General features: G+C 44.6%; 1 protein-coding gene across 1 annotated transcript in view; it reads right to left on the reverse strand.

Moving 5' to 3' along the window:
* Positions 1 to 1,631: 1,631 nt before the first annotated feature.
* scn4aa (sodium channel, voltage-gated, type IV, alpha, a) overlaps positions 1,632 to 14,707 on the reverse strand; it is a 54,277-nt gene continuing 41,201 nt past the window's right edge. The window contains 6 exon segments of the mRNA XM_072912708.1: positions 1,632 to 2,869; positions 5,333 to 5,603; positions 5,805 to 5,909; positions 5,981 to 6,118; positions 7,541 to 7,594; positions 9,853 to 10,134. Of these exon segments, the coding sequence (XP_072768809.1) occupies positions 1,632 to 2,869; positions 5,333 to 5,603; positions 5,805 to 5,909; positions 5,981 to 6,118; positions 7,541 to 7,594; positions 9,853 to 10,134 (2,088 nt within the window).

Genomic DNA, 14,707 nt, shown 5'->3' on the forward strand with positions numbered 1-14,707 from the left:
AAATAATAGTGCAATATTCAAGCAGACGGTCAAATTGTTTTGGACTTGGATCGCGAAGAAAAGAAGCAATTGACAACTAGCACGTCTGTCTGACTTACATCAAGCAGGTTTCATGTGTCCTCTAAAAACCGAACATACCACAGAATTCAGAGTCCACTGCTTTGGATTTCTTGAACCAGCTAGAAGTATTGTAGTCAAGACCCCATAATCCCTGACCGAGGTCTTTTAAAGAGTTGATACTAAGAAACTATGCAAGACTCAGTCGAGACCAGGACTAAAGCCGGTTGAGACCAATGCTTTGAAGAGTTGAGTGTAAGACTCGACCAAAACATGTCAAGACAAAGTCAGGATGAAGACTTTGAGGATGTAAAACCAACTGATTTGAGACTTGAGACCAATATTAGGGAAATGTGACACCAGGTCAAGGCTAAAACTTTAAGCAGTTGAGATTAAAATCAAAGCAATTTGCGCATAAGTCAACAAGATCAACACAGGTCAAAACTAAGACAAGACCACAACATTTGAGATCGCAATCAAAATCCAGAAACAAGGCAGATGTGAGACTGAATCAGGATTAAATCAAGACCAAGACTTTGAGGAGTTGAGACCAAGGCAGGACAGATACCAAGGCAATGTGTGGTCAAGTGAAGGACGGGCCAAAAAGAGGTCAAGACCAAGTCAAAACATAGACTTTGAATAATTAAGATCAAGACCAAACCCAAGACTAAGTTAATGAGACCTTGAGTCAAGAGCAAGATCAAAACAGGTGAACAGCAAGTTAAGACCAAGACTTTGAGAAGATGAGAACAATGTAACGTTGAGAGCAACAATTTGAGAAGTTGAGACCAATTCAAGGTCAAGACTTTTAGGAGTTGAAACTGAGATCAAGGCAAGGAGCGCTGGTGTCAAGGACAAGACCATCCATCCATCCATCCATTTTCTACCGCTTATTCCCTTTGGGGTCGCGGGGGGCGCTGGAGCCTATCTCAGCTACAATCGGGCGGAAGGGGGGGTACACCCTGGACAAGTCGCCACCTCATCGCAGGGCCAACACAGATAGACAGACAACATTCACACTCACATCCACACACTAGGGACCATTTAGTGTTGCCAATCAACTTATCCCCAGGTGCATGTCTTTGGAGGTGGGAGGAAGCCGGAGTACCCGGAGGGAACCCACGCAGTCACGGGGAGAACATGCAAACTCCACACAGAAAGATCCCGAGCCCGGGATTGAACCCAAGACTACTCAGGACCTTCGTATTGTGAGGCAGATGCACTAACCCCTCTGCTACCGTGAAGCCAGGACAAGACCAAATGAAGTCAATACCAAATCAAGTTTAAGACTTTGAGCAGTTAAGACTAAGTGTTGAAGTTTGAGTCCATGACAAGACCGAAATAAAATCAATCTTGAGATGAGACAGGCAAAAGTAGTCTTTGGGCTGCCCTGGAGGACTACAACACTGCCAGCTAGAGGTTTCAAGAAGGTTCCTTATGATTTAAATAAAGGCCTTAGCATGCATCGGGAAACCACGCTTTGGATTTTATCAAAAACATGACATCAATATGTTTACAAAACAACAATTGCAGTAAAGTCAGTGATGGCGACAAAGGATCTCGCAGTGTTTTTGCTACACGACTGACTCTCTGGGGCTTCGATCAGGGGCAGAATGTAGCAACACCTCATTGGTAATTTCCACAGGTATAACCAGGAAATTTGGCCTTTGGGCTTCAATACCGTCTTGCCTTTCTGGCACCATCTCAGCTGTCAGAGTCTCTAATGGCTTTTCCTTTCCAAGGTATGCGTCGCTGCCATAGAGAGCTTCCATCTTCCGTGCAATCAGTCCCTCTTTTTCAGGAGGTTCTCCATCCTGGACGCCCCTCCTCTTGGAGCGCTGCATGAAGGCAGCGTAGCGCAGGCAGCGTCTCAGCAGGTGGCTCCTGAAGGCTCGCTTGATGACGGCGGCGGCCCATTCCTCCTCCTTGTGGCGCACGGTGGTGGTAATAGGCGCAAAGGAGTCTGAGGTGGGGTTGCTCTTAATGAACTTGGTCTCGATGCTTTCCCGCATGGCCACCATTTCTAGCGTGTCTCCCAGAACCATCTGCGTGACGGCTATCAGGACGTCCAGGCAGTGGATCCGATCCCCGATGACCAGTGGAAGGTCCATCTTGATCAAACGAAGCCGGTTGGGCTTGGCCACCCTCAGCGGCTCTTGCAAGGCGTCGCAAAAGTCCGAAAGTTGGCTGTACTCGATGAACATGGTTCCATCCGTGTCAAACCTTTCCCAAGTCTCGTTGAACATCTCAAAGTCGTCCTCACAGAGTGCGTCACAGCTCTCTTCCTGCGCCACATTAAAGTTCTCCAGGATGATAGCGATGTACATGTTGACTACCACCAGGAAGGAGATGATGATGTAGCTGCAGAAGAAAATCATGCCCATGCCCGGGCTGCCACAGTTGCCCCTCACATCTGTGCCCGGGTTCTCGAAGTCTGGATCGCAGTCTGGAAGCTCTGTGTTCAACATGGGAAGAAGAAGCCCGTCCCAACCGGCCGACGTGGTTATCTGAAAGAGGCAAATTATGCTACCTCCGAACGTCTCGAAGTTGAAGATGTCGTCGATGCCCGCCTCTTTCTTGACATAGGCGAAGTTGGACATGCCAAATATGGAGAAGATGAACATGATGAGGAAGAGCAGGAGGCCAATGTTGAACAGGGCGGGAAGTGACATCATCAGAGCGAAGAGCAGCGTCCGGATGCCTTTGGCTCCTTTAATGAGACGCAGGATCCGACCGATTCTGGCCAGCCGGATCACTCGGAAAAGAGTCGGTGACACAAAGTACTTCTCGATCAGGTCAGAGAGCATCGTGCCTGGGGGGGGAAAAATGGAAGTCATTAGCTACCCACTGTTGACACAGGTTCGGCCAATTCAAACGATGAGGAACCTTGAGATGTCTCCCAGCCAATTAATACAACTCTGATACGGATTGTCCTTTTTGAAATGGATTGTGATATGTCGTACTGCACACTGGTCAGTAGGTGTCAGTAACGTCACATGGATGTAATGTGACTCTCCCAGAGTTAATTAAAGAAAGTCACAGTTTTCTCTTTGGCGAGAACAAAATATAAATCAAAGAAAAAGTCTAAAAGCCTCAGCTAAACAAATAAACACGGTAGAGATTTCTACGGTTAAGTGAGGTCGGCTTTGGCTCTGGCGATGAAACTCAACTATCGAGGTTGGGAAGTACAAATCATGAAGATGTTTTCTTACGGGAATCTGCGGAAGGATCATAACCTTTGCCGGAGAGCAGTTCGGGAAGTCTCCTGCCTGAGCGAACAGTTCTGTGAGGCAGTACATCCAATTTCTGACAAGTCCCACCGGCAAAGCCCAACGGAGCTCCGTGTTTGACACAACAGCTAAGAACATCCACTATACGCGCGGGTCTCAGGTACTAAACTCGGTGGAGGAGGGTTTTATGTCAGACAATTTGACATGTGACGTGTGAAGCGACTGGGATGGGAATCAGCACCTCCAAGACTGAGTCCATGGTTCTCTCCCGGAAAAGGGTGGAGTGCCATCTCCGGGTTGGGGAGGAGATCTTGCCCCAAGTGGAGGAGTTCAAGTACCTCGGAGTCTTGTTCACAAGTGGGGGAGGAGTGGATCGTGAGATCGACAGGCGGATCGGTGCGGCGTCCTCAGTAATGCGGACGCTGTATCGATCCGTTGTGGTGAAGAAGGAGCTGAGCCGGAAGGCAAAGCTCTCGATTTACCGGTCGATCTACGTTCCCATCCTCACCTATGGTCATGAGCTTTGGGTCATGACCGAAAGGACAAGATCACGGGTACAAGCGGCCGAAATGAGTTTCCTCCGCCGAGTGGCGGGGCTCTCCCTTAGAGATAGGGTGAGAAGCTCTGTCATTCGGGGGGAGCTCAAAGTAAAGCCGCTGCTCCTCCACATCGAGAGGAGCCAGATGAGGTGGTTCGGGCATCTGGTCAGGATGCCACCCGAACGCCTCCCTAGGAAGGTGTTTCGGGCACGTCCGACCGGTAGGAGGCCACGGGGAAGACCCAGGACACGCTGGGAAGACTATCTCTCCCGGCTGGCCTGGGAACGTCTCGGGATCCCCCGGGAGGAGCTGGACGAAGTGGCTGGGGAGAGGGAAGTCTGGGCTTCCCTGCTTAAGCTGCTGCCCCCGCGACCCGACCTCGGATAGGCGGAAGAGGATGGATGGATGGATGGAATTTGACATTAAACCAGAAACAGGCTCTTTCGAATCGAATCCTTGACTATTCTAAGACAAACCTACTTAGAATAGTCGGGAAATGGACAATTCGTTTCAAAGGTGTGTGTTTCAAATATCGCAGTCGAATCATTTCACAGTGGACTCCCCCCCCTTCTCCGAGGCCCTTCGTGTACAACTGGTGTATTGGGAGGATGTTCCAAGGTGGGGCCGGCAGTCCTTGCCGTGCCACTGCGTGCCTTAGGCCAGCTGAAGTCCGTTCCGGCCGGAAAATGGACAGGCCACCTAGCTTTGACCAGTTTGCTTGGCCAGGAGGCCTCCCTCAACGGTGAAGAACCTGTTTGTAAAAACTTGTTATGACGTTTACTTCCTCTGGATAGACACGTTTCATCGTCTTCTCATCGCTCCACCAGAGTTGAAGCCTCACCTGGCTGTCCAATCTTTACCGTGTTTATTTGTTTGAGTGTTTTAGACTTCGGAAAAAGTTGTAAATAAAATCTCTTTATTTGCGGGGATCCTTACTAGCTTTGGTCTGAATACACAAAAAGTAAGACTAATCGTCTATGAAACTGTTAAAATAATTGTTTGTAAGTTATCACAAAAAACTTTGTATTACATTGTGTTCCTGACAAGAAGACAAAAGGACAGGGGCTGTCTTTGAAACATACCAAGAAGAATGCTCGTAAAACGCCACTGGGACTTCAAAGCGGACAGATGGCAGGATCTGCTCAATTTCCAGACAAACTCTTTTTGAAGTATTTTACGAACTCTCTTTGAACTATTTTATGGAACTCTCTTTGAACTATTTTATGGAACTCTTTTTGAACTATTCTACGACCTCTCCTTTTGAACTGTTCGGTAACCAAAGGCAACGCTATTTACGACCCACTTCCCTCTGGAAGCAGCTGTGGTCAGTTGGGGGGAGAAAGTCAAATAAAGAAGGAGTGCAATCTTTTGGCAGAGCGTGGTTAAAGACTGTACAGAGAGAACAATCGCCATGTTTCTCCTCAATATTGAGTCCAAATTTGATTCTGTCTCTGTTTGATTTGTCATCAGTGTTTGAACTTGACAGAAACGGTCACGAGTACCCACCAGCGATGGACAAGATCACGACGATGAAATCAAAGACGTTCCAGCCGTTGGTGAAGAAGTATTGGCGCAGAGCGAAGAGTTTGAGCACGCATTCGGTGGTGAAGACCGTGATGAACGCCAGGTTGACCTTGAAGAGGAAGTCCTCCTTCTCTGGACTCTGGTTGTCGGTCTCCACCATCATGGTGACCATGTTGAGGCAGATCAGCACCATGATGAAGATGTCAAAGAACTGCTGACTGATGAGGTCAAACACCAAGCCCTGGATGAAGTTCTGCCGGGTCAAAGGTCCATGGAGAGGAAGGAGGGGTTGTTGGGAAACACAAATCCAGAAGGGTAATAAAGCATGTTGACACCAGCAAGGTTCGGAGGTCACTTATGGTGCCTTCATGCCAAGCAACCTCGTTCTCACGCCAACACCCAACACACATCAAGGCCTCGAGTCCTAAAGTGCGTGAATCAGAAGGCAACATACCGCGGGACGTGGAATGGGCTTCTGCGGCTTCTTGGAACCGAGTTTCTTCATGGCTTCGTAGTATTTCTTCTGCTCCTCCGTCATGAAGATGTCCTTGTCTCCCAGGTGCACGCACAAACCAAACGTCACCACTCAGCTCACCTCAACAAGCTCACGGGGGCGGACCGGAAACTTATCTTTTTCTTCTGCTGGTTGAAGTTGTCGATGATGACGCCGATGAAGAGGTTGAGCGTGAAGAAGGAGCCAAAGATGATGAAGATGACAAAGTAGATGTACATGTAGAGGTTGACCTCGTAGGACGGCTGCTCCTCCACCTGGGGAAAAGAAACAGGGAAGGATCCGAGTGCAAAACATGTTTCATTTTATAATACCAGTAAATGATAACACCCAAAAGTTGGCATGTTAAGCTAACTGGAGAGGACAATTTAGTGGTGCCCCAAGTTGGCATTTTTTCCTTTTTTACAATCCTTTTTAATCCAGTTTGTTGCTCTCTCTGACATAACCGCTGGTAAAGTACATCATATAAAGAAATGCTTTAGCCAACAAAAATGTCTTCCCCCACAATGCATTGCGAGACCACATGCTAGAGATGCGCGGTTTGCGGGCACAACCGCGGAGTCCGCGGATGAAATTTAAAAAAATTAGATTTTATCCGCGGGTCGGGTCGGGTCGGGTCGGGCGGTTGAAATAGAAAAAATTAGATTTTAAATAGATTCAGGCGGGTGGCAGTTAAACCAATTGGTAAATATATATACATAGTTAAATGTTGTTACCCACATACGAAAAACGAGCAGGCACCTGCAGCATATGCCACAACAGAAGAAAAAAAAAGAAAAGAGATGGACACTTTTACGGAGCGGAGAAGGCCCCCGACGCCTCGCCGGGGTCCGGGACCGAGGCCCCTTCCCCCGAGAGGGCCCCACCGGGAGCCGTAGCTGAGGCGATCCGCGAGAAGGGCCCGACGCACGTCCAGAGTCACCACCGCGCCCACCGCACCGACACCCCGCCTCGTCCGCCTTCGCCGCGGCCGGCGTCACGCGCAGCAGGTAAGCAGCTTACCTGCCCGCCACCCCCGTGGCCGGGGGCTCTTAACGGGGGTCACTCCGCGCGCTCCGCCCGCGCAGCTTACCTGCCCGCCACCCCTGTTGCCGGGGGCGCGTAACAGGGGTCACTCCGCGCGCAGTGCGCTCACGAAAGGGGTGGGGCTCACCCTGGTTGATATAGACAGCAGCTAGGACGGTGGCCATGGACGTCGGAACCCGCTAAGGAGTGTGTAACAACCCACCTGCCGAATCAACTAGCCCCGAAAATGGATGGCGCTGGAGCGTTGGGCCCATACCCGGCCGTCGCCGGCAGCGAGACGCGCTTGGAGGTGCGCTCAGCGCGACTCCCATATGATTGCGCACTGGTGTGCGTCTGGGTCGTGACAGCGTGGCACGCGAATGTCTGTGCTGCATTGGATCAGTCTCCTTTCTTTAACAGGCAAAAGCTTTATAACCTCACTAATGCCTTGCATCGTCTATATTAGATATATAACAACGGGCGGGTGCGGGCGGGTGCGGGCGGATGCGGTTCTGATCAAATGTTAGATCGGGTGGATTGCGGATGGTTGACGACTTTCTGATGCGGTTGCGGATGAAATAATTGCCTATCCGCGCATCTCTACCACATGCCCTCTCGAGGCCTGTATGACCCCTTTGTTGTCATTTTGTAGAGAAAGTGATGAATTAGTGTACCTCTCTAGAGTCAACAGCAGCGTACATGATGTCCATCCAACCTTTGAACGTTGCCTGTAAAGACATCACAAGACATTTTACAGAACATTCCAGAAGGCGAATTAACTTAACCAGAGGTGTCCGAAGTTTTTTTTTGTTTTTTTTCCCTGGTGTGTTCTAAATACACGGTTTAATAAGGAAACCGAAAAAATAGCAAACGTTGAAAAAAAATAATACTGCTGATGCTGAATAATACTCCCTAATAAATAATAATAATTATTCATAATTCATATTGTGGAAGGATGCAGATATGTTTAAGACTTCTTTCTTTTTACATAGCCATGTTTAGAGTATATAGTACTTTTCCTTTGTGTATTGTACTAGTCTCTCTTTGTCTTCAGATTGTCTGTTTAGTGTTTTAAACCATCAGGAACGTGAAATACAACACCCACTCTTTTCCCTTATCAGTGTTGAGAGGGGGGAGATGGGGGTTGTCTTTGCGTGAAAATAAGTTGGCCAGATCCACTAGAGCAGCTGATATGAATGTATTGGTTAAGCTGATCTCCTAAAGCTTTGGTATAAACTTGAAAATATTCCAATTCTGTCTTGATGGTCCTTCTTACTCAGCATATATGTCATCGAAAGAACTTGGGAGGAAGAACTGGTCTGACGCAACAATATCTAATAAATACTCATGCATTAATTAAATAACTAAACTAGAAATTATAATAAATAAAATAGTGTTTTATTTCAAATTGTAATAAATTTAAAATGATTTTAATGAATAATTTAAAAAATTTAGATCATTTTAATACACAGGTGTCAACAGGGGCGCCGCTAGGGATTTTGGGCCCCATGAAAAGAATCTTTACAGGGCCCCCAACACAGTGTCATTATTTTTTCTGTATTATAATTTCATCATCATTAGGGGCCTCTCTGGGCCCCCCTCCATCATGGGCCCCAAGAATCCGTCTCCTTTACCCCCCCCTTTTCGGCGCCCCTGGTTCTAAATAGACGGTTTAATAAGGAAATCGAAAAAATAGCAAACGTTGAAAAAAATAATACTGCTGATGCTGAATAATACTCCCTAATAAATAATAATAATTATTCATAATTCATATTGTGGAAGGATGCAGATATGTTTAAGAGTTCTTTCTTTTTACGTAGCCATGTTTAGAGTATATAGTACTTTTCCTTTGTGTATTGTACTAATCTCTCTTTGTCTTCAGATTGTCTGTTTAGTGTCTTAAACCATCAGGAACTTTTCCCTTGTCAGTGTTGAGAGGGGGGAGATGGGGGTTGTCTTTGTGTAAAAAGAAGTTGTTTTTTCCCTTGGAAGGCCAGATCAACTAGAGCAGCCGATATGAATGTATTGGTTAAGCTGATCTCCTAAAGCTTTGGTATAAACTTGAAAATATTCCAATTCTGTCTTGATGGTCCTTCTTACTCAGCATATATGTCATCGAAAGAACTTGGGAGGAAGAACTGGTCAGACGCAACAATATCTAATAAATACTCATGCATTAATTAAATAACTAAACTAGAAATTATAATAAATAAAATAATGTTTTATTTCAAATTGTAATATATTTAAAATTATTTTAATGAATAATTTAAAAAATTTAGATCATTTTAATACACAGGTGTCAAAGTCAAGGCACGGGGGCCAGATCAGACCCGCCACATCATTTTATGTGGCCCGCAGAGCCTGGAAGAAATTGGTCAATAAAATACTTTTTTTAATAAAATATTTCCATTATTTTTTTAAAAACATTTTTCTACTGAATGCATTTGTTCTTTCAAATTTGAACCAAAAAAAAAAATGCAGATGTTTTAAACTTTAACATTATTTGATCATGTCAAATATTATATTGGAAAAATAGATATGTAAAATGAAAATAAATAGTGTGATTTCAAAGCAAGTTATGCATTCATTTGTACATCAAAAAACAATCAAATGTGTATGTAATTGTGTAATAATATCAGGTCAACATACATTTGTACTATTGCTGTCAAATTAAGGTTTTCAAATTATATTTAAAAAAATCTGATTCATCACACTTGAATTCTGATTAATCATGATTAGTCACAGGTTTTTATTTATTTTAAATTAATTTAAAAAGCGGCCCTTTGAGGGCAGCCATTAATGCAATGATGAGTTTGAAACCCCTTTTAACACAATAAGTTATTAAAATAATACTTTTAATGAAATAATTTTCACCTGTTGAAAAAAATATAAACATTGTCGCCGAATCCTTCGATTTTTTAGGCTGTGTCGATGGATGGAAGAAGTTAGGACACCCCTGCAGTAGACAGACAAGATGGACACCCACCACTTGAAGCAGGGACAGGTAGCCCTTGCCCACGTTGTCGTAGTTGACCCTGACGTTGACCCAGCGGGCCTCCTGCGTGGCCTCCTGCAGCGCCGCACACTCGCTGGCGTTGTTGACCTCGGCCACGGGGAAGCGCTCGCCCGACGTGGTGTTGACGCAGTGGTAGAACTTGCCGGCAAACAGGTTGACCCCCATGATGCTGAAGATGAGCCAGAAGATGAGGCACACCAGCAGCACGTTGAAGATGGAGGGGATGGCTCCCAGGAGGGCGTTCACCACCACCTGGGCGCAGAAGCAGGTCTCGGCTGACCGCCTGGCCACGTGTCGGCGTCACGCTCGGCGGAAATATACTCACCTCGCTGTGCTCCCGGACATCAGCCACGGTGCAAACATGCATGGTAGGAGAGACGTCACACAAGTCAGACACGTGCAACACATGGAAGACACACATTGAGCATGCGACGACGGCCACGCGTGCGCTGCTAAAGTTCACTACCTGACCGCCTCAAGAGCAACCACAATTTGCAATTCCAGTAGGAATTGCGTGTGAATGCCTTTGTGTGCGCAAGTCGCCGATACGCGCCAGTGGAACTGAAACGCTTTAATGTCCAGGGGGAGTGGAGTGGGGAACGCTTTAAATCGGATGAGAAAAGTGGAATATGTAGTAGATTGCAGAGGTGGGACCAAGTCATTGTTTTGCAAGTCTCAAGTCTTTGCCCTCAAGTCCGAGTCAAGTCCCGAGTCAAGACAGGCAAGCCCCGAGTCAAGTCCAAAGTCAAGACTGGAAAGTCTCAAGTCAAGTCCTAAGTCCTGCATTTTGAGTTTCGAGTCCTTTCAAGTCCTTTTAACCACAGACTAATATATTAACACAGATTGTGTATGCTTTTCAAACGCTGTGTTTATTTATTAAAACAAGTGCATTTTAAATCGCAGGAAAGAAAATTGTGCTGACATTGCACTTTATAATAGCACTATTAACCAGTCATTTTAAACATTAACTCATTCCTTTACAGAACAAACACATTGAAAAATAAAGTGCAAATGTACTTATTTGTACAAAAGTGTTAACATTGAAAAAACATGACATATACGTGAACATAACAAAAAAGTTGTACTTTTTATATGTCAGGGCCCTATGCTGCATTGCATTTGCAAAAGACCAAATTAGCCAAGAGTCTGTCAGTCATTTGTGCACGATGGGGGCGTAGTATGATGCCACCATGGCTGAAAACTCGCTCCACTGGAGCACTGGAGGCAGGCACTGCCAAGACTCTCATGGCCACTCGGAACAGTGAAGGAAGAGTCTTCATGTTCAATGCCCAGAACAAAAGGGGGGAGAGAGTTGTTTTGGGTTGGTGCACTACTTGTAAGTGTATCTTGTGTTTTTTATGTTGATTTCATTAAAAAAAGAAAAAAAAAAAATTATTTCTTGTGCGGCCCGATACCAATCGATCCACGGACCAGTACCGGGCCGCGGCCCGGTGGTTGGGGACCGCTGAGGTAAACAACCAACAGTATGTCAGAAAGCTAGCTAAAACGGTACACATATTCATAATATAGTATACATTTTAACTGACCTTTATTTGACTATTTTTGTCTTTTTTTAGGTGGCTAAAATACGCGGTGCTGCTGACCGCCGTCTAACGTTACGTGTGATATATTGACTAACGTAACCCTGCTTAAAAAAAATCACTGAACAAAAAGTATGAATAAGGTAGTGAACTGCAACAGATTCCCGTGTTTGCAATAACGTTAGCAGTGAGTTTACAGCCTCACTGATTTAACTACACAGCAAATAAAAGTCACGTTACTTAGCCAATAAACGTTATCTTACATTCAAAACTTACCGTTCTTTGTGCAACTTCAAATGCCGGACGAAGTTGGAAGTTGTTGCCTCTCCATCAGTAATTTTACGAACCGCATGTGTTGCATACTGCAAACCGTTTTGTGTTGACCACCTCGTAATTTTTATACCCAAACGAAATTATTTTAGGTATCATTTTTTGTTCACTGGCGTGTGGTTTGGACATGTCTTCTTCGTTGGTTGTCCTGCAATTTGATTGGATGAATGCTGTGTGATGAAAACAAAGTAGATCTAATTTGATTGGCTGTTGTACTGAGAGCACACCAGCTGACACACGCAACGCTGATAGACAAGTACACAATGAAAAATACGGAGCGCTCCCGAATAACTTTTTCATCTTTGGGTTTTGGGGAAAGTAGCAAGTCATGTCAAGTCATGTCAATTCAAAAGGCTCAAGTCCAAGTGAAGTCACAAGTCATTGATGTTAAAGTCTAAGTCGAGTTGCAAGTCTTTTTTACATTTTGTCAAGTCGAGTCTAAAGTCATCAAATTCATGACTCGAGTCTGACTCGAGTTCAAGTCATGTGACTCGAGTCCACACCTCTGGTAGATTGTATAATGACCATTCATTGTCAATGGGGAGAACATTTTGGAAAATTCCGGGAAAACGGGAAATTTTGTCGACGTAACAGTTTGAATTAAAAATGCAGCTCGTGCAGAACTCTGCTGCTCGTCTGCTAACACAGACCCGCAGACGTGAGCACATCACCCCTATTTTAGCGTCCCTTCACTGGCTCCCTGTGCGTTACCGAATCAATTTTAAACTCCTTTTATTTGTTTTTAAATGTCTAAACAACCTCGCGCCAACCTATCTCTCCGACCTCCTTCAGCCTTACTGCCCCACCCGATCCTTAAGATCAGCCGATCAGCTGCTGTTGACGGTCCCTGACACAAGGCTGAAGCTTAGAGGTGACAGAGCTTTCGCCGCTGGTGCTCCCAAGCTCTAGAACGACCTACCCCTGAGTGTTAGACAAGCCTCCTCTCTTCCTGTTTTTAAATCTCTCTTAAAAACATACTTTTATTCCACACTGAGTGATATCCATCCTGCAATGGCGCCCCATAATACACCTGCTGTCAACCTGTTTTTATGTTTTTATTTATTCTATTTTAATTATTTATTTTTTATCGTGTTCTGTTTGTGTTGTGTTGTGTTTGCTCGGTACTCGTTTTATCTTTTAACCTGTTCATTGTACAGCACTTTGGCTACCCCTGTGGTACATTTTAAATGTGCTTTATAAATAAAGTTGATTTGATTTGAAAATTGGTGTTTCGGAATTTGTACGGAGGAAAAAAAAGGAATTTTGAGAATTTAGGACATTTTAGAAGTATGAATACGTCCATTCATTTGAAGGGGAATTTCCTGGAAATTGGGGAATTTCGGGGAAAAGTGGGATTTACAAAAAAAATATTGACACTAGCAAAATTGTCCTAGATCAGGGGTGGGCAATTCATTTTTACCGGGGGCCGCATGAGCAACCTGAGCACTGCTGGAGGGCCACATCGACAATATTTCAATACAATTTTGCTCAATATCATTTTTGGTATAACATAAGATGAATAATTAATAATAATTAAAACTGCAAGCAGCATTGGTCGGGCCCGCATATTTGGCAGGTGCTAGTCCTAAGTGTCCCAATACTTTTGTCAAGTTTTAGTCCCAAGTGTCCCAATACTTTTGTCTACTTTTAGTCTGAAGTGTCCCAAGACTTTTGTCTAGTGTACCTACCTTGTCTGCATTGTGTGGGCATGTTGGTGCTTCCTGCTTTTAAGCAGCCATCTTAAAAAAACAGCAGCGCAGCAGCATCAGCGCAGCGGTTCTTTGAAGGCTCATAAAATCAAAACCGGAGCAGTTAGAAAAATTCTTTCGACAAACGCGCTCAGAGGAGATAATGTTTGAAGAGAAGTGACCGGTTTATAAAAGAAATTTGTTTTGAAGGGGAAATTGCAAACTTCCTGTTGATTTTTGCTGGGTGTTGTCAATATAGGAAAAGTAGGTCTAAGTGAGACCTACATAGAGGTTTTTGTTTCATGTCTCTTCGACCTTCCCAGTGGGAGTTACAGGCAGTTTTGTCTTTTTTTTCTTCCGAGGAGCAGTTTTTTCTGCGTTTTATTCAAAAATTGCGCTAGAGCGCAATTTTGAGATTTGTGTGTTAGGTTTTTTTATTAGATCGCAATTTTTGCCAGTCCTGATGTGTGTGTTCAGTTTGGTGAGTTTTGAAGCGTGTTAAGAGGGTGAAAATACAGCTCAAAGAGGCAAAAGTTACGGTTTTTAGTACTTTTTTGTCTTGAAGGGGGAATTGCCAACTTCCTGTTGATTTTTGCCCGAGGAAATTAATTAATGAAAAGTAGGTCTAAGTAAGACCTACCGTACATAGAGGTTTTTGTTTCATGTCTCTACAACACTCGTACTGGGAGTTATAAGCAGTTTTCTTTCTAGGGGGCGCTAGAGCGCAATTTTGAGTTTTGGGGTTTGGTTTTTTGATCAAAAGTTTTGCCGTATATTACTGAAGCATACTAAGGGGGTCAAATTACAGCGCAAAGTTGCGCAAGAATAATAATAATAAAACCTTACAAATTCAATAGGTCCTTATGTCCCATTGCATAAGGACTCCCTTTGGGAGTCCTTATACAATGGGACATGCGGGCCCTAATAATAATAATTTAATTTAACCTAACTTAACTTTATGCAAAAGCAGATTGTGTTTGATGGTTTTATTTTGAACACTGTCTTACACAACACTTCCTGATGTATAATACAATGCAATAATGTCCATTTCTGTCACTTTATCCTGCATCCTCTTTAAAAGTCCAACATTTTTACCCGTCAGATTTGGACAACCATCTGTTGTCACACCTGCCAGCTTGTCCCATTTCAGTCCTAACACGCATTTACCTCTGTGAACAAGTCATTACCTGTGGTTGTCTCTTTAATTGACTGCATGGCTGCCAGCTCCTCCGTGGTTTGAAAGTCTGCAGTTATCCCACCTAAGAA

The sequence above is a fragment of the Nerophis lumbriciformis genome, linkage group LG39, assembly GCF_033978685.3.
Source record: "Nerophis lumbriciformis linkage group LG39, RoL_Nlum_v2.1, whole genome shotgun sequence".
Lineage (NCBI taxonomy): Eukaryota > Metazoa > Chordata > Actinopteri > Syngnathiformes > Syngnathidae > Nerophis > Nerophis lumbriciformis.